The 20,348-nt window shown below is 40.1% G+C and overlaps 1 protein-coding gene across 2 annotated transcripts in view; it reads right to left on the reverse strand.

The window, feature by feature from the left end:
* LOC141129339 (CD226 antigen-like) overlaps positions 1 to 15,842 on the reverse strand; it is a 37,585-nt gene extending 21,743 nt beyond the window's left edge. Inside the window, exon 1 of one of the 2 annotated variants that reach the window (XM_073617313.1) lies at positions 15,769 to 15,842. In XM_073617313.1, the coding sequence (XP_073473414.1) occupies positions 15,769 to 15,780 (12 nt within the window). In that variant the 5' untranslated portion in view covers positions 15,781 to 15,842. Of the gene's footprint in view, positions 1 to 15,600; positions 15,622 to 15,768 lie in introns of those variants that run through there. The other variant, XM_073617314.1, reaches the window with a different exon arrangement.
* Positions 15,843 to 20,348: the final 4,506 nt, after the last annotated feature.

Genomic DNA, 20,348 nt, shown 5'->3' on the forward strand with positions numbered 1-20,348 from the left:
TATAGCCTGCTCTCAAACTTTGTGTGTCGGAAAATCAGATGGAAAATGTGTGATGGAGCCTACACACGGTCGGAATTTCCGACAACAAGGTCCTATCACACATTTTCCATCGGAAAATCCGACCGTGTGTACGGGGCATAAGAGTTCCCTTCACTGGAACTAAGGGGGCCAAGCCCCCTTAGTTGCAAAAACAACCCCCACACCATAATCCCCCCTCCACCAAATGATTTGGACCAGTTTTTTAGTATTAAAAAAAAAAATTCCACTATATATCTGTTTTTGTGCAAACCAATCAATATACACTCATTGGAATTTTTTGTCTACCAAAAATATGTAGCAGAATAGATATTGGCCTAAATGTATAAAGGTGTGTTTTTGTTTTATAGCCAAAAGTAAAAAAAGATATATTTTTTTTTGTTTTTTTTTGTTTTATTAATTGTCAGACTTTTTTTGTTGATAGAGAAAAAAAAAACACACAGAGTTGATCAAATACCATCTAAAGAAAGCTCTATTTGTGGGGAAAAAAAGGACATACATTTTTTGCGAAAACCAATCAATATAAGCTTATTGGAGTTTTTTTTTTTTTTTTTTTTTACAAAAATATGTAGCAGAATACATATTGGCCTAAATTTATAAAGAAATTAGATTTTTATTTGTATTATTGGATATGTTTTATAGCAGACAGTAAAAAAATTTTTTTTCCAAATTGACAGTCTTTTTTCATTTATAGCGCAAAAATAAAAAAACTCAGTGGTGATCAAATACCACTAAAAGAAAGCTCTATTTTGTAGGGAAAAAATGACATCAATTTTCAATTGTCAGTTGTCAGTTAAAGTAACGCAGTGCCGTATCGCGAAAAAAATTTCCTGGTCATATGAAAAGGGGGGGGGGGGTAAATCTTCCGGAGTCAAGTGGTTAATAAACATTTTTACTAATTTTCAGAAGCTAAAGAATAACAAGCCAATTTTACACTATTACCATTAGAACATTTTTCTGCATGTTACTGCATTTCCCAACCTCTCTACTTTGATATTATCTGTGTTTTGTTTCTCTTTAAAAAAAAAAAACCAACAGCAAAAAAAAAAAGTAAATAAAGAAATGAAATCTTAAAAAAAAAATCTTGTGATTTCCTTTCATTTCCTCAAAATAGATAAAGCTCTGATTTTCCCACGACTGCAAAATGCATAGTAAGATATTACAGTTCAGTAATAGAGAGTGTTGTGATGCGTTTGTTCCTAAAATGTCACTAATAATCTCACCAGTGGCCAGTTCACACTGGAGTGTGGTGTGGGAAAGGTACGTTCACTGCGTGTTTCCCATGCCGCATGCGAGTGCACTGCCCTTCCGAGATGCATGCAGGTGCCTTTTATTGTTAATGGCACCTAGAGCTGCACGCTTTAATCATTAAAATCGTGATCTCGATTCAACCTCCCTCGCGATCTCTATGCAGAATTTCCCGATTCATTCGTGTAACAAGTGTAGAAAGTTCTCTGCTCACTAAGCTGTCAAAAGAAAAAAAACGGGGCAGCCTGACAAGTTTTTCACAACATTGTCCACGCTGGTAGATAACTATAAACATTGTAACTTTTTGTTCTTAGATCAAAGGAATGAACTTCGGTCTGTAAATGAGGGAAGTTTAACCACTTAAAGACTAAGCCTTTTTCTGACACTTGTTTCTTACAAAGTTAAAGTCAGAATTTCTTGCTAGAAAATTACTTGGAACCGCCAAACTTTATATATATATATATATATATATATATATACTTTTTTTTTAGCGGAGACCCTAGGGAATAAAATGGCGATTGTTGCAATATGTCACACTGTATTTGCGCAGCGGTCTTTCAAACGCAATTTTTTGGCAAAAAATACATTTCAATGAATTAACTATGGTACTTGCCGACCAGCCGCCGTAGTTGTACTGTGGCAGGTTGGCACGGATGCATAAATCGCCGTCACTGTAGGTCGGCCGCTTTAAGAAGCTATAGGGGGCTGGAGCCGATGTGCATGGCCGGCGGCCGCGATGTCCGCTGGCCACCCACGATCGCTCCTCAGAGAGCCAGAACGGGGATCTGTCTATGTAAACAAAGAGACAGGGGAGGAGAGAGAGATCTGCTGTTCCTAGTGATCAGGAACAGTGATAGTCAGTCCCATCCCCCCACGGTTAGAAAGCACCTCCCAGGGAACACATCTAACCCCTTGATCGTCCCCCCCAGTGTTAACCCCTTCTCTGCCAGTGACATTTATACAGTAATCAGTGGCTATTTTTAGCTCTGATCACTGTATAAATGTCACTGGTCCCAAAAAAAGTGTCAAAAATGTCCGATCTGTCTGCTGTAATGTTGCTGTCCCGCTAAAAATCACAGATCGCCGCCATTACTAGTAAAAAAAAAAAAATATATAATAAAAATGCAATAAATCTATCCCCTATTTTGTAGACCCTATAACTTTTGCGCAAACCAATGAATATACGCTTACAGGAGGTCCCCGAGTTACGAACCTTCGACTTGCGAACGACTCCTACTTACGAACGGGAGGCGGCGTAACGTTCTGCGCATGCATGGCCACTTTTCGACGGCGGGCACATCGGAAAACACCGGAGAACGACGTCTGCGCATGCGCGGCTACTTGACAGAACATCGGAAAACTACGTCTCTGCCGTTCTGCGCATGCGCTTGCGAACAAGTCCGACTTAAGAAAAACAGGCAGTCCCTAATCCGTTCGTAACTCGGGGACTGCCTGTATTGCAATTTTTTAACCAAAAATATGTAGAAGAATACATATTGGCCTAAACTGAGGAAGAAATTTATTATAGCAAAAAGTAAAAAATATGTTTTTTTTTTTTTAAATGTTGGTCTTTTTTTGTTTATAAATAAAACCACGCAGAGGTCCGCCATAATGTCGCAGTCATGATAAAAAAATCGCTGATCGCCGCCATTACTAGTAAAAAAAAAAATTACCTATAAAAATGCCATAAAACTATTCCCTATTTTGTAAACGCTATAACTTTTGCGCAAACCAATCAATAATTGCTTATGCGATTTTTGTTTACCAAAAATATGTAGAAGAATACAATCGGCCTAAACTGAGGAAAAACATTTTTTTAAAATATTTTTTGGGGATATTTATTATAGCAAAAAGTAAAAAATAATGCGTTTTTTTTCTCAAAATTGTCGCTATTTTTTTTTGTTTATAGCGCAAAAAATAAAAAAAACGCAGAGGTGATCAAATACCACCAAAAGAAAGCTCTGTTTGTGGGAAAAAAAAGGACATCAATTTTGTTTGTGTACAACGTCGCACGACCGCGCAATTGTCAGTTAAAGCGACGCAGTGCCGTATAGCAAAAAAAATGGCCTGGTCATTAAGGGGGTAAATCCTTCATGGGCTGTAAGAGGTTAAAAAAAAAAACTAAAAAGTACAGTTAGCTCAATTTTTTTGTATAATGTGAAAGATGATGTTACGCCGTGAGAATCGTGATCTTTATTCTAAGCAAAAAAACTGTGATTCTCATTTTAGCCAGAATCGTGCCGCTCTAATGGCACCCCAATGCATCTGGCAAACACGCCCCATTTGTGATCACCAAATCGCATAGTACCGCAGTACCTTGCAGTTTGGTGCATTTTTTTGCAAAAGTGGCGCCTCCCCTATTGTTTGTGTGTTCCCATGTGATTGGCAGTCCATTGAAATTAATGGGCTGCCAAAACCGGAACCCATTCAAATGCGTGCGTTTTAGTGTGAACCGAGGGGAAAGAAGGAAGTGTGGACAGCTGGATTCTCTACAGACCTAAGAAAATATACATCAAGGCAAACCTTGTTCAAAAAGACTATCAAATGGAACCTATTTTATAGATATCAAAGGGAGATAAATAAAGGATATCCGTCACAAGTAAAAGAAAAAGAATAAATAAAAATGATACTGCGTTTATTTCTGAAAATGCTATTTAACCACTTCCATGGTGGGCCTATTCTGACACTCCTCTCCTACCTATAAAAATAATCATTTGTTTTGCTAGAAAATTACTCAGAACCCCCAAACATTTTATATATATATATATATATATATATATATATATATATATATAGCAGACGCCCTAGGGAAAAAATGGCGGTCGTTTTCATGAATTTTAAAAATTTCATGAATTTAAAAAATAACAAAACAGTAAAGTTAGCCCAATTTTATAATGTGAAAGATGATATTACTGCAAGTAAATAGATACCTAACATGTCACACTTTAAAATTGCGCACACTTGTGGAATGGCGCCAAAGGAGACGCTTTAAATTTTTTTACAGGTTACCAGTTTGTATTTACAGAGGAGGTCTGGTGCTAGAATTGTTGCTCTCGCTCTAACGCATGCGGCGATACCTCACATTAGAGCTGCGCGATTCTGGCTAAAATGAGAATCACGATTTTCTTGCTTAGAAGATAGATCACGATTCTTTCGCGATTTTCGCGGCGTAACATCATCTTTCACATTAAAACAAAAAAAAAAATTGGGCTAACTTTACTGTTTCGTTTTTTTTTTATTCATTGAAGTGTATTTTTTTTTAAAAAAATTGCGTTTGAAGGACGCACAAACACAGCGCCTATACTCCCCCGATCCTTCAATCCTCGGAAAATGACGCTCCCCCCACGACCAGCGGTGGACTGTTCCTGATGTCCTCACATCCAGAGCGGGTCTATGGGCATGATGATGTCAGGAGCAGTCCATTGCACAAAGACCACTAGACCGTAGGGGGGAGGAGCCGAAGGGAGCGGTCTTGCGCTGGGAGGATCGGAGGATTAGGTGATTATATCTCAGCTCTCCGAACCTCTAGGCCAAAACAAGCAGGTAACCCATGTAGTGCAGGCACAGTTCCACTGCATGGTAACCCCCCCCCCCCCCCCCCCCAAGTTCTGTTTTAAAGCAGGGGTCTCCAAACGAGGGCCTGTGGGCCAAATCTGGCCCACTGCAAGTTTTTATCCTGCCCTCTGATGAAAAAGGGGACTCTGATAGGGACCTTAAAGTGTTACTAAACCCACAACAGTAAAATCAGTCTGTATATGCAGTAAAGCATGCTTGTTATACTCACTGTGGAACCTAAGGAGTTAGAGAGAGAGAGAGTTTTTTTTTTTCTCTTGGGAGAGTGCATGTGATCAGAACAGGGCCAATCAGCACTGTCCAGACAGAGGGTCAGAGGACATGCAGCCTCATGGGACAATCAGGGCAGAAAGAAAATTCCTCCTACAAGCTTTAACCAGACACTGATAGAAGTCACAAGACTGCTATATGCAGCTGATGAGGAAAGGTATTTAGCAGTTTATACTTACTAAAACTATTGCATTTCCATGTTCTGTGTACTGTGGGAGAGCAGATATAGAGAATGCAGGGTCCTGGGTAGGGATGAGCTTCAAGTTACGTTTGACTCGAACATCGGCTGTTCGCCGAACAGCGAATTTTATGGGGCGGCAAATTCGAGCACCCCATAATGCACTGCAAGACCGCAGTGCATTGCTGTATGATGACTGTCCAAAGCATACACCTGACCTGCATGCTTTGGCCAATCACAGCACCCCCCTTAGCGAGAACCATAATTGGCAGGGTGCCTTTGGCCAATCATGGCTCAGGGGCACTAAGTCCACGCTTATGCAGCACCCGTAGTGGACGGAGATAGGGAGATTGAGCGAGATTAGGCAGGCAGGTTAGTGGCAGTGTATTTGATTTTATATACATATTTATATATATATATGTACATTCTCACTCTGCATTCAGTGCATTCAGTGTAGCCTATATATATATATATATATATATATATATATACAGTGCATTCAGCGGTGTACAGTTTCAAATACACTTCAGGCAGTGTACACAGTATATAATACAGTGTAGTGCAGTGTTAAAAAAAATACCCATCATGTCCGGAAGGCCTCCAAGGAGAGGCAGAAGCTCACAGGCCACTAAAAGAGGGCAAGCAGCCTCTGAAATAATATTTAACAGCTGGGACCGTTCCTGCACCCAACAAGAGTAACTGTGAGGGGTTACAGTGTTCTGGCACCACCAACACCTAAGGCCCAATTTTTCAGCAGAATATATAGTGAAAGTCCGTATAGTATATATATTGCAGTTCAGAGTATATAGTGCAGTCCGTATAGTATATATACTGCACTTCAGAGTATATAGTGCAGTCAGTGTAGTATATATAATACAGTGCAGGGTATATAGTGCAGTCTACAATATCTCATCAAGTGTATTGAAGTGGTTAGGGGGAGCCCTATGACAGAATTAAGAAAAAAACGTCCTGGGTTTCCCCTGTCCATACCAGGCCCTTTGGGTCTGGTATGGATCTTCGGCGGGACCCCCATGCCATTTTTTTTGGAGTTCACCTTAATATCCATACCAGACCCGAAGGGCCTGGTATGGACTGGGGGGGGGACCCACACTGTTTTTTTAAATGATTTTTTATGTATATTGCCGGGATCTGGCAATACATTATAGCCGTGAGCAATTTTAAATGACATTTTTTCCTTTAGAAATGTCATTTTGCTGCGGTACTTTTCTGAACATGGGAAAAATGCACCACTTTACAGGCAGACTAAGGACACCCCCCAGGCACGATATTTAAAGGAATATTTCATTTTTATTGTTTCACGTTAAGCATTATTAAAATCCTTTAAAAACTTTTGATTGCACTGATACATGTCCCCTGGGGTAGGACCCGGGTCCCCAAACACTTTTTATGGCAATAACTTGCATATAAGCCTTTAAAATTAGCACTTTTAAATTTTTCGTGTTCGTGTCCCATAGACTTTAAGGGTGTTAGCACAAATTTTTTTGTCTGTTCACAAGTTCTGGTGCGAACCAAACGGGGGGGGGGGGGGGGTTGGTGTTCGGCCCATCCCTATTCCTGGGTTTAGTAACACTTTAACGCAAGAAGGGACTCTGATGTAAAGGGGACTTTGATTTAAGGAGGACTTTGATGGAGACTTGGATGTATTATGAGGGTCAAATTTCTTTACTTTGTTTTACTGAAGCTTTTTCTGTCGTTCTAAATCATATGTACTATGACACTGTGATATATGTGACTAATTTATAATCAAAAACCAACAGATTAAGCTAAAACTTTAATTAATGTAAGCAGTGAGGTGTGGTGTGTCCTTGGTGAGAGACTCCCTTTAGTTAGGGTAGAAAATATCTCATAAATTTAAAAAAATCAAAAAAAAATCATATAGTAGACAAAATAGTCAATAGGGGCCGAGGTTTACTCCAGCTGTTAATAGTTAATGAATTTCCTGCAGGAAACAGGTCATTGTAAGCGAGTTCCCTGACTTCTCTACGGCTCCGTCGCATTTTATATTGTGTTCAGAAATTATATACGAGGATATTTCTTTTACTATATACAGATTCTGTAGCTCTTCCTTACATGAATATCCTACAATCTTGTAGGAAGGAAGAAGAGGTATGGCTATTATTATACCAGCCGAGCTCCTCATACAACAATCCAAATACAGCATGTTGGAAAATTTATTGTGAACAGTTCAGCTCTGTAGTTATTGTTAATAATAATAATAATGATTTATTGTTTATTATTGTTGTTGTTAATAATAATTTATTGGTTGTTGTTGTTAATAATAAAAATAATAATACTAATTTATTGTGTATTGTTGTTAATAATAAATAATTTATTGGTTGTTGCCATTGTTAATAATAATAATAATAATAATTATAATAATAATTTATTGGTTGTTGTTGTTAATAATAATAATAATTTATTATAAGAGGTTAAAGAGCCCCAAAAGACAGCACGAGAGACAGATCACAGCTGTTTAAAGTGCTTTATGCTCCAACCTGAAAAAGTGGCCAGTGTAGTGCCACGAAACGCGTTGTATGGTGCTTTATATTATTCCGTGAGCAATAAAGTCAAATCAATAAGGAAACTGTTCGTCAGCTTCTCCTTCACATTCGGGTGCCTCTGCTCACACCATTGTTATTATTAATAATAATAGTAATAATAATAATTTATTGGTTGCTGTTATTTATTTTTTATATAATAATAATAATAATAATTTATTGGTTGTTGCTGCTAATAATAATTCATTGTAAGAGGTTAAGATGCCCCAAAAGACAGCACGAGAGACAGATCACAGCTGGTTAAAGTGTTTTATGCACCAACCTGAAGAAGTGGCCAGTGTAGTGCCACGAAACGCGTTGTACGGTGCTTTATACTATGCTGTGAGTAATAAAGTAAAATCAATGAAAAATCTATTCCTCAGCTTCTCCTTTACATTTGGGTTCCCCTGCTGACACCATTTTCCTATCTTTTGGGGCTCTTTAACCTCCTTTTGTGAACACACCGAAATCCTGAGACCGCAGTTTGTTGGATTCTCCGGATCACCCCACGAGCATCGAGAGCGACCTTACTCTGTGCGGGGACAGTCATATTCCCTGCTGGTTTCCACGCCAGGTTGTCTGACATTCCATTAGGGAGCTCAGCCACCTCCCAGATGTGAGGACACCATGGAAATCTACCTTTTCATCATATATTTCATCCAATCATCTGTCAAACCACTACACCGTAAGGGACTCCCCCGCGGCCTCTGTCCCTTTTTCTCTTTTTTTGTCCTTATCTTTGGAGTTATCACAGTTATATAAGAATAATTTATTGGTTGTTGTATATTTATTATGTATATAATAATAATAATAACAACAATAATAATAATAATGTATTGGTTGTTGATTTTTTATTTATATGATACTAATAATAATAATTTATTGGCTGTTGTTAATAAATAATAATATCAGTAATAATAATTTATTGGTTGTTGTTGTTGATTTGTTATTTAAATAACACTAATAATAATAATTTATTGGTTGTTGTTAATAATAATAATAATAATAATTTATTGGTTGTTGTTAATCATAATAATATATTGGTTGTTGAATAATATTATTATTATTATTATTATTATTATTATTATTATTATTCAACAACCAATATATTATTATGATTAAAAACAACCAATAAATTATTATTATTATTATTAACAACAACCAATAAATTATTATTATTATTATTATTATTAATAATAATAATAATTTATTGGTCATTGTCAATAATAATAATAATAATAATTTATTGGTTGTTTTTAATCATAATAATATATTAGTTGTTGAATAATAATAATAATAATAATAATAATAATAATAATAATAATATTATTATTATTCAACAACCAATATATTATTATGATTAAAAACAACCAATAAATTATTATTATTATTATTATTATTAACAACAACCAATAAATTATTATTATTATTAACAACAACCAATAAATTATTATTATTATTATTAATAATAAGTTGTTGGTTGCTGTTGTTTATTATTTGTATAATAACAATAATCATTTATACAAATGCTCCATAAACTCTTTCTGGCACGTTACAGAGTATAATGTAATAACAGCACAACAATAAATCTATAAATTTTATTTGACGATAATTGTGATTTGGATACTCTGAGCTATGATCCTGTAAATTCTTGCTCTGAAACCCTGACTGCCAGTGATATTAAAGGTAGATGTTTTTATTTTATTTTTTTTAGTTTATGTTATACTTACCTGCTCTGTGTAATGCTCTGTAAACAAAGCAGCCCCGATCCTCCTCTTCTCGGGTCCCCCCGACTGGAGCTCCTGGCCCCTCCCTCTTGCCAACTGCCCCCATAGCAAGCGGACTCGATCGCCACGGGAATACCCGCGATCGACTCACGGAGAGGACGAAAGGGGAGATGCTGATGTAAACAAGCATCTCCCCGTTCTGCCTAGTGACACTGTCACTGATCTCTGCTCCCTGTCATCGTGAGCAGAGATCAGTGACGTGTCACACGTAGCCCCTCCCCCCACAGTTAGAAACACTCCCTAGGACACACTTAACCCCTCCCCAGCCCCCTAGTGGTTAACCCCTTCACTGCCAGTGTCATTTACACAGGAATTAGTGCATTTGTATAGCACTGATTGCTGTATAAATGACAATGGTCCCAAAAATGTGTCAAAAATGTCCGATGTGTCCGCCATAATGTCGCAGTCATGATAAAAAAAATCGCTGATCGCCGCCATTACTAGTAAAAAAAAAAATTAACAATAAAAATGCCATAAAACTATTCCCTATTTTGTAAACGCTATAACTTTTGCGCAAACCAATCAATAAACACTTATTGCGATTTTTTTACCAAAAATATGTAGAAGAATCCGTATCGGCCTAAACTGAGGAAAAACATTTTTTTTTAATATTTTTTGGGGATATTTATTATGGCAAAAAGTAAAAAATAATGCGTTTTTTTCAAAATTGTCGCTATTTTTTTGTTTATAGCGCAAAAAAAGAGGTGATCAAATACCACCAAAAGAAAGCTCTCTTTGTGGGAAAAAAGGACGTCAATTTTGTTTGGGTGCAACGTCGCACGACCGCGCAACTATCAGTTAAAGCGACCCAGTGCCGCATCGCAAAAAAACGCACTGGTGAGGAAGGGGGTAAATTATTCCGGGGCTGAAGTGGTTAAAAACGCACCAAAAACGCGCATGCAGAAAAGCATCTGGAACGCATCTGGACTGCATTTCTAGGGTGTGGACTGACCCTTAGGGCTGAACAAGAGAAGGACTCTATGCTAGATTTATACACTTCCTGTGCTAGGGTGACAACTGAGGCTTGTCCAATGTCCAGCACAGGAAGGTGTTGTCACTCTAGTGTGTTTGGCTGCACACGGCAGCGTTTTGAGTCGCGGGCAAACCTGCTGTGGATCTGCCCGCGATTTCACAGCGCCAAGGTGTGAATGACAAAACGCGGGACTCGCATTTGAGGTGCTATTCATTTGAATGGTACCCCAAATCGCAGTGCGGGTCTGTCGCGATTGTCGCGCGATAAAACGTGCTGCAGTCACGGCAACTCGCATCGTGGGACCCATGTCCCCCCTAAAGTAGCTCCTGAAATATTTTTGGGCGGCATGCGGGTTGCCGCGATTGCAGCGCGTTTCTATCGCGCCACAATCGCGGCAGACCCGCACTGCGATTTGAGGTGTCGTTCAAATGAATGGCATCTCAAATGCGAGTTCCGCGTTTTGTCATTCATACCTCGGCGCTGTCAAATCACAGGCAGAAACGCGGCAGGTCTGTCCGCGATTCAAAACCCTGTAGTGTGAATGAAGCCTTACTGGCAGAATACAACATGAAAATAAAGGGGGAAAAAAAAAGGAAAATAAAGATAAAAAAAATGGAAAAAGAAAACTAATGCAGATGCTATAATGTATTTTATTTATGGCTTCAGATAAGCTCTGAGCCTCATGCCCGCAGGTGGCAAGAGACTGAAAATATGTTGGGTATAAAGTTCTCAGTGTTTTCCCGCACCCAGGGTGCTGCAGGTGCTGTGTATAGCCTGCCATACAAGTGAATGGATGTATGTGACCATACTCCTGTAAAAGCCGATACTTTTGTGCATCTGCGTTTACCTGTGTATACGTGTTCAACATATTTCCTGCGTTTTATGCCCCGTAAATGCGTTTTATGCCTTTTATTCATTTGCTCCATTGCCATGAATTGGCAATCCATTCTAAATGAGCGGGCAGCAACTCGGTATTGCATCAAATATCGCGCCCCAACGGAACTAGCGGGTGTGACGGGACCCCAGATCTCTTGTCAATTGCCTACTGACAGTATTCTCGTTCCCACCATGGTGAAATTATTGTTGTGAGATGATGGGCAACAAGTCGTTAAATCTTTCAAATTGAATCACTGGTGTATCCCTAGAGATTTCCTGATTGGGAGCACAGAGATGTGATATATCCAATTGGGAGGAAAAAATAGATGGAAATAGTATAAATACAATACAACCAAAACAATAAATAAGACAAATAAAGGATTTTTAAGGACTCGCAGTCAAGTTTGCAGCCCAACAATTTACAGGAGCAGAGTTCAGAGTTATATTTCTGTATCCAAATCACAATTATCGTCAAATGAAATTTATAAATGTATTCTTATGCTGTTATTAATTTGTACAAAGGACGTTATGGAGCATTAGGGAAAATGATTATATTAATAGTAACACTTTTAAATAACGAACAAAACAATAATAAATAACACAAACATGAAAAAAATAATAATGATAAATAAAATATTAGTAGTAGTAGCATTTTCATGTTTTTCAATAACATAATATTAATAGATAATAAAATAATAATCAAAATAGCAACAATAATACTAATATTATATTTATTTTTAGTTATGTATTATTCTTCTTCTTATTATATTCATTTTATAAAAATAATAATATTAATATCATCATCATTACTAGTATCATTTAAAAAAAAATGATAATATATAGTTACATAGCTAGGTTCAAAAGAGATACAAGTCCATCTAGTTCAACCAACAAAAGAAAAAAAAAAAAAAAACAACCATACAATCCCATATACACAATCCTATACCCGCAGTCCCATATACACAATCCTATACCCGCAGTGTCCCATATACACAATCCTGTACCCGCAGTGTCCCATATACACAATCCTATACCCGCAGTGTCCCATATACACAATCCTATACCCGCAGTTGATCCAGAGGAAGGCGAAAAAGCCCAGCAAAGCATGATCCAATTTGCTACAGCAGGGGAAAAAATTCCTTCCTGATCCCCCGAGAGGCAATTGGATTTTCCCTGGATCAACTTTTTCTATAAATGTCAGTACCCAGTTATAATATGTACATTTAGGAAAGAATCCAGACCTTTTTTAAAGCAATCTACTGAGCTGGCCAGAACCACCTCTGGAGGGAATCTATTCCACATTTTCACAGCTCTTATGCCGCGTACACACGATCGGAAATTCGGCCAGCAAAAGACCAATGAGAGCTTTTGGTCGGAAAATGCGACCGTGTGTATGCTCCATCGGACTTTTGCTGGCCGAACTCCAGCCAGCAAAAGATTGAGAGCATGTTCTCAATTTTTCGGTCAGAAAAAGTTCCTCTCCGAAAATGCGATCGTCTGTAGCAATTCCGACGCACAAAATTCCTACGCATGCTCGGAAACATTTTGACGCATATTCGGAAGCATTGAACTTCATTTTCTCGGCTCGTCGTAGTGTTGTACGTCACCGTGTTCTTGGCGGTCGAAAGTTCAGTGAACTTTTGTGTGACCGTGTGTATGGAAGGCAAGCTTGAGCGGAATTCCGTTGGAAAAACCATCCAAGATTTTTCTGACGGAAAATCTGCTCGTGTGTACGGGGCATTAAGCTACTTTCCCAATGGGGCGGGGGGGGGGGGGGGGCTTAGCGGTAAAGGGCCACTTTACGGCCCTTTACTCCTGTTATAGCGGTGCTTTTCGGCCGATAGCAGGGCGCTTTTAACCCCCGCTAGCGGCCGAATAAAGGGTTAAAAGCGTCGCTGCCAAAGCGCTTTGCATGCGCTTCGGCAGCGCTGCCCATTGATTTCAATAGCAGGGGAGGTTTAAGAGCGCTCCTGCACCGCCCCAAAAAAAAGATGACTTTTTTTCCCGTCCTGAAAGCGCACCGCTCCAGTGTAAAAGCCCTCGGGCTTTCACACTGGGGAGGCTTGAGAGGCGCTTTTCAGACGCCTAAGAGGTGCTATTTTTAGCACTAAAATGCTTGAAAAGTGCTCTGTGTGAAAGGGGTCTTACTGTGAAGAAACCTTTCCGTATTTGGAGATGAAATCTCTTTTCCTCTAGACATAAAGAGTGCCCCCTTGTCCTCTGTGATGACCTTAAAGTGAATAACTCAACACCAAGTTCACTATATGGACCCCGTATATATTTATACATGGTGATCATATCCCCCCTTAATCTCCTCTTCTCAAGAGAGAATAAATTCAGTTCCTCTAATCTTTCCTCATAGCTGATCTCCTCCATGCCTCTTATCAGTTTGGTTGCCCTTCTCTGCACTTTCTCCAGTTCCCTGATAACCTTTTTGAGAACTGGAGCCCAAAACTGAACTGCATATTCCAGATGAGGTCTTACTAATGATTTGTACAGGGGGGCAAAATGATATCTCTCTCTCTGGAGTCCATACCTCTCCTAATACAAGAATGGACTTGGCTATAACAAAAATGGATAATAAAATATTAACCATGATAAAAACATTCTTTTTTATCATGTTATGTTATGTATTATTATTATATTCATTTTTAAAAATAATATAATAATAATAGATAATAGTAATAAAATCATAATACCTGCAGAACTGAACTGTTCACAATTAAAGCATAAATCCTGCTAAATCACACCTTTTCAGCATGGATAGATCATTATCATAGATAATATGATAGATAGATAGATAGATAGATTATCATAGATAGTGCATTAAATCACCCATCACATTCTTCAGTGGTGATACTATAAGAAAAAAAAAAACCAATACACACACCACCACCACTGTCATTTAGTCTCAGTCCTCTTGCTGCAATCTACCGAATGTAAGAGTAATGCCCCGTACACACGGTCGGACTTTGTTCGGACATTCCGACAACAAAATCCTAGGATTTTTTCCGACGGATGTTGGCTCAAACTTGTCTTGCATACACACGGTCACACAAAGTTGTCGGAAAATCCGATCGTTCTAAACGCGGTGACGTAAAACACGTACGTCGGGACTATAAACGGGGCAGTGGCCAATAGCTTTCATCTCTTTATTTATTCTGAGCATGCGTGGCACTTTGTCCGTCGGATTTGTGTACACACGATCGGAATTTCCGACAACGGATTTTGTTGTCGGAAAATTTTATCTCCTGCTCTCCAACTTTGTGTGTCGGAAAATCCGATGGAAAATGTCCGATGGAGCCCACACATGGTCGGAATTTCCGACAACACGCTCCGATCGGACATTTTCCATCGGAAAATCCGACCGTGTGTACGGGGCATAAGAAGATCCTAGCCAATTAAAGTGGATGGATCTGGCAGGGTTCTCTCCACCTGTAGTTGGCTGGACACTCCGCTTGCTAGCATCCATTAGCACTGTGCAGGCTTGCTTTTATGTACTAACATGTAAAGTTGTATTAGTATATAAAGGGCGTATTTATCATTATTTTCAGAACTTATAACAAGGAAGGCATATTACCTTCTCTGTATTTATAAAGCTGTTGCCTACTCTTCTTAACACATACATATTATGCTATAGATTCCATTGCAGTGTGGGAATCCATGTACTTGAAATTCTTGCCTGGGTCTTGGGGTATCAAACTAGGGAAAAAATTACACAACAAAGCCACTTACCCATCAGTACTGACTGTTATTAAATATTCATCTTCATTTCACCAAAAAAAAAAAAAAAATTAATATTTCAAATTTTGTCATTTTTAATATTCACTCAATATTATTTTTCACTAAATTCACCCGGTAGAGGATTTGCATCTTAAAATCTCAAATCCTAAATGTGATAAAAAATGTAGAAATCACAAAATAACAATTTTGATGGTGAAAATGCCGGAATGCGGATTAATGGGTTTATTAGAGTTGCAGCAGATTTCAAACCTCGGGATATCGAATTGGATGGCGAACGAAATCAATAAATCCTAGAGACGCTCACACTAAACTCTGTTGCAAAGTCACAGATGAGTAAATGGTAAATAATAATAGTACCAGTGATTGTGCCGACTCTCCCCAGTAAATCCCAGCACTATGATCTCAGTGTTAAGCACAGGGACTGTTTTCATCTGCTCTTTATAAGAAAGTCATTTTCAAAAATAAGAACAAATGCATTAAAAAAAAAGGAAGACAATCAGAGGAAACACAGACAGCTCGCCTTACCGTCCAGTCCATGGTCAGCTCAGCAGACTTCTAAAAGCCATTTCCTCTGTCCTCTACATATAAGTCCACGGCTTTACCACAGTGGACTGCCACCTAGTGACAAGTTAACAAATTGAATTTTAACTTTGCATCTAAAATTTAGGAAACCCCCACTCTATGTTTGTTATGTATTCCCATTATTATTATTATTATAGAGCGTTTATATAGCACCAACAGTTTGCGCAGAGCTTTACAACATGAGGGCAGACCGTACAGTTACAATACAAATCAATACAGGAGGGATCAGAGGGTCCTGCTCATTAGGGCTTAAAATCTAGAAGGGAGGGTCAAGTGGAACAACAGGTATTAGCTGTGGGAGATGATCAGATGTGGAAAATGAAAATACAGTTGTTAGGTGTGGGTAGGATAGGCTTCTCCGAAGAGAAGGGTTTTCAGGGATTGTCTAAAAGCTAATAGAGTAGGAGATAATTGGACAGATTGGGGTAAGGAGTTCCATAGGATTGGAGAGGCTCTGGAAAAGTCCTGGAGGCGAGCATGGGAGGAGGTGATGAGGGAGCTAGAGAGCAGGGGGTCTTGAGAGGAATGATGAGAACCATTAGACCCCTTTCACATGGGCACCGTCAGTTTAGCCACGTTAAAAACGTATCAGTTCTTATCCGTCTTCATCCGTCATCCGTTCTGTTAATCTCTGTTTTCATCCGTCTTCCATTCCGTTAATATCCATTTTCATCCGTTAATGTACACGTTTACATCCGTTTTTATATCCGTTTTTGTATCCGTTTTCATCCGTTTACAGCAGTTTATTTGCATTTAAGGAAATTACCCAGAAAGCCTTGCTCCACCCATCCTACATTTCCATGCGTGAACAATTTGCCGACTACTTTCTATCTCCATCAGGAGAAGTTTCATGGCAGTATATATATATATATATATATATATATATATACACATAGGCGTGTGCCAGGTGTGCCTGGGCACACCCTAATCGCCTTGTGTGGTGCATATTCCCCCCTGTTTAGACCACTGATATTTCATCCCCCAAAAAAATGTTACAAAATAAAATAATTTTTTTTTTAAATCAAATAAAACTACTGACACTGTCCACTGCCCTACTGACACCATCAGTACATATACACATGCATATGTATTTGAGCTTTGGGGTGCACACCCTAATGCAAGAGGCTGCGCACACCTATGTATATATATATAAATAATGCAGTGCAAATTTAAATTTATTAATTCATTAATTTGGGTATTTCATTGTGTTTTGATAGCATAAAAAGACACAAAAGCAGATGATATGTTCAAAACAGTTTTAGTTTTATTATTCTGCATAACCCTTTTAAAATAAAGGTTTTTTCACTTTGTTTTTTTATTTGTCAAAGTATGAACTTTGAATTATTTCTTCAAAACGGATCTTAACTGATCGGACGTTGACGGACACTGTCAGTTAACGTCAGTTAATATCCGTTTTGACGGATCTGGACGTAGCTTTGTACGTTAAAAAAAAACGGATAAAAACGGAAGCAGAGGTTAACTGATGGTAACGGATGGTCATCCGTTTGCCCATAGGAATGCATTGTCATCCGTCGACAGATAGAAGAAAAACGGATAGACGGTCCGTCCGTGTGAAAGGGGCCTTAGGTTAGTATTTTGAGACTAGGTTAGTGATGTAGTTGGGGGCGGAGTTGTGGATGACTTTGTACGTAGTTGTTAGTATTTTGAATTTAATTCGTTGGGTGAGTGGCAGCCAGTGGAGGGATTGGTAAGGTGGGTGAGTCTGGCAGCAGCATTCATGATGGACTGAAGGGGGGATAGACTATTTAAAGCCAATGAGGAGGGAGTTGCAGTAGTCGAGGTGAGAGATGACCAGGGAGTGAATTAGGAGCTTTGTGCTTTCATTGGTTAGAAAGGGGCGTATTTTGGAGATGTTGCGGAGGTTGAGGTGGCAGGAATTGGGCAGTGATTGGACGTGGGGCTTAAAGGTGAGTTCAGAGTCCAGGACTACTCCTAGGACCTTGGCATGCAGGGATTGGCTTATAGTTGTGCCATCAATTTTGACAGAGCGATCAGGGGAAGGGGCACACGGGGGAGGAAAAATTATAAGTTCGGGTTCCATCCACATTGGGAAAAAATTCAGTGATTTAAAGGGGAAATAGTTGGAAACCCCCCTACACATTGCATCTCCTCCAACACTTTTCACTTTCATTTGGTTGCCTCTTTACTTTATTTTATATTAATGCACCCCTGACAAAGCTCTTGTCTTTAGAGCGAAACATGTTTATGATTTATTTTTGGTGCAGGCATGGTTTTTATTGGTAAGGGGGCTAGAGACTCCGTTGAATTTGTGGTGGTCTTCCAGTAAGGTCCAGATTAATATGGTTGGAGGAGATGCAGTGTTACATCCAGTGCCCGGCACCCGCAGATTGGCTTCTACTGTGAGTAATACCAGCAGAAGAGGTGCGCCCCCTAGGCGGAAGTGCAGAATCACGTATATATACATGATTCTGCACAGGGGGGCCACCCTGTAGCAGTAAATCTGCTATAGGGTGGTCCTTAACTGGTTAAAGTGTATTTTAAGCATACCTCCCAGTCGCCCCGGATTTGCTGGGATCATTCCGAGATTTCAAATAAATCCCGATGTCCAGCGAAATCGGAACTGAATCTCACAGCGGAGCCCAGGGCCAGAACAAGTCCTAGCACTAGACTCCACTAGTCCACCTTTGAGGCGTGCAGCTGTCAAGGCTGAGACTCAGTGACATGCTCAATGCCCACCCAGCCCAGCCCCCCACCCTCGCCTGCCTGCTCACTTGCTACACAGCCTGCACGAATGGAAGAGAAGGGATGCTAGGTCTGCTCCACCTCCTCCTCATGTCCCCCTGTTTCCACCTACACTCAAACCCCCAGTGTGCCGCTAGTGCTGTGCCTGTGAAGGGGTTATGTGAGTGGGAAATTTTGAAGCATTGAACATGATGTCGCTGCCTGAGCCTCTGGAGAACAGTCAGCCTTGGGTGAGTGAACACAATCTATGACTGATCTCTCCCCTCTCTCTCTCTCTTCCTACCATATAACATAATGACTGATCCTTCCTTCCACATGTAACACTGTGCATAGTTACTGTAAATGCAGATTTATATTTAACCACAAGATGGCAGTGCTTAGCATTTCTATTCATCACAGCCTTGATACAGGTGCTCAGAGACTGATGAAAGTTGTATGCTGGAAGCAGAATTTTCACTACACAGTAAAGCTGAAACTAAACTACATAGCCCAGTATTAATCACTGGGGGGGGGGGGGGCAGGATCATATAAAAGAAAAAGCCCAGGAAGGCAGCGAGAGTTGGACAGAGACTTTGTAAGAGGAAGGAGTATATGAGAGTTCATACTGAGCCCGCTGTCCCGGACAAAACCGGATTGGGCTGAAGCATACAGAGCTGTTGGGGAAGCCGAAGAGATCACTGTTAAGCTGAGCATCAAGTGTAAGAGGCCACCCTGTGGAGACCCATCAGCTGAGAAGTGCAGAAGTCGCTGCCATCAGAGCCGCATCTCCAAAGAAGAAGGGGGCCCCCCATTGAAGGGGGCCCCCCATCGCCAGAGGCTCATTGCTTCGCTGATTGCTACATAAGGACCGGTTAAGAGGGTCCCTGACCCACACATCGTCATATTCAGTCACAAACAGTTGCTGCCATTCAGGTTCAAATACATTATTGTCACATTACTAGTGACACATTTGTCAGTGCCTTTTATTGTTGCAGACTTAGAATCCTTCATCTACCATTATGCTCACTGTTTGCAGGTTACTGAACTGAATTAACCCCTCTGCTCCCTGCTAGGCAGAACCATGTCTCTGTAGCTGCATCCATTTTTGTTCAAGTCATCTAAGAAGGGTGTTTTGCCGCTTAGAGAAGTATGGCCAAAGCTATTTTGGCTATACTTCTTGTATGGATCACAGGAGTGCAGTTCGTTCTGCAGTCCTGTGACCCATTTTCAGCCAGCAGTGAGCTGAAGCCGTTGGCTGACGTCACAGAGCCTAGATCGGCACCTGGCTCAGCCTCTCAGTAATCCTCAAGCCCTTCTAGTCCCCTCCACAGCCCAGCATTCCAGTGAGCGCTGGATGGCATACTTGCCAACTGTTCCGAATTTCCCGGGTCATTCCCGGGATTTAGACGCTTTTCCAAATTTTATTGTGTCCCGGGAAATACGTTTTTTCCTGATTTTTCGTCGCCGCCACTAGAGGTCCGCGGCCGCCTATTTTAAGAAGACCAGAAGAAGAACATGGGTGGCTACAATAGAAATTAAGCTGCAGTGCCGCCCACCCCCCGCCCCGCTGCCGGTCCGTCTCTGACCTGTTATGGAAAGGGGCGGGGGTGGGTGGCGCCGCAGCTTAATTTCTATTGTAGCCACGTGGCCCGGCTCTGCCTCTATTTTGTTCCCCCTCAGGGAACGGGGAAACCGTAATGGCGACGGAGACACCGCTATACCTGATGTAAGGGGGCTCCAATGGGGGGGTGATTGATGTAAAGGGGCTCCAATGGGGGGACGACTGATGTAAGGGGGGCTCCAATGGGGGGGACAACTAA

The sequence above is a fragment of the Aquarana catesbeiana genome, linkage group LG02 (assembly GCF_042186555.1).
Source record: "Aquarana catesbeiana isolate 2022-GZ linkage group LG02, ASM4218655v1, whole genome shotgun sequence".
NCBI classification, from domain to species: Eukaryota; Metazoa; Chordata; class Amphibia; order Anura; family Ranidae; genus Aquarana; species Aquarana catesbeiana.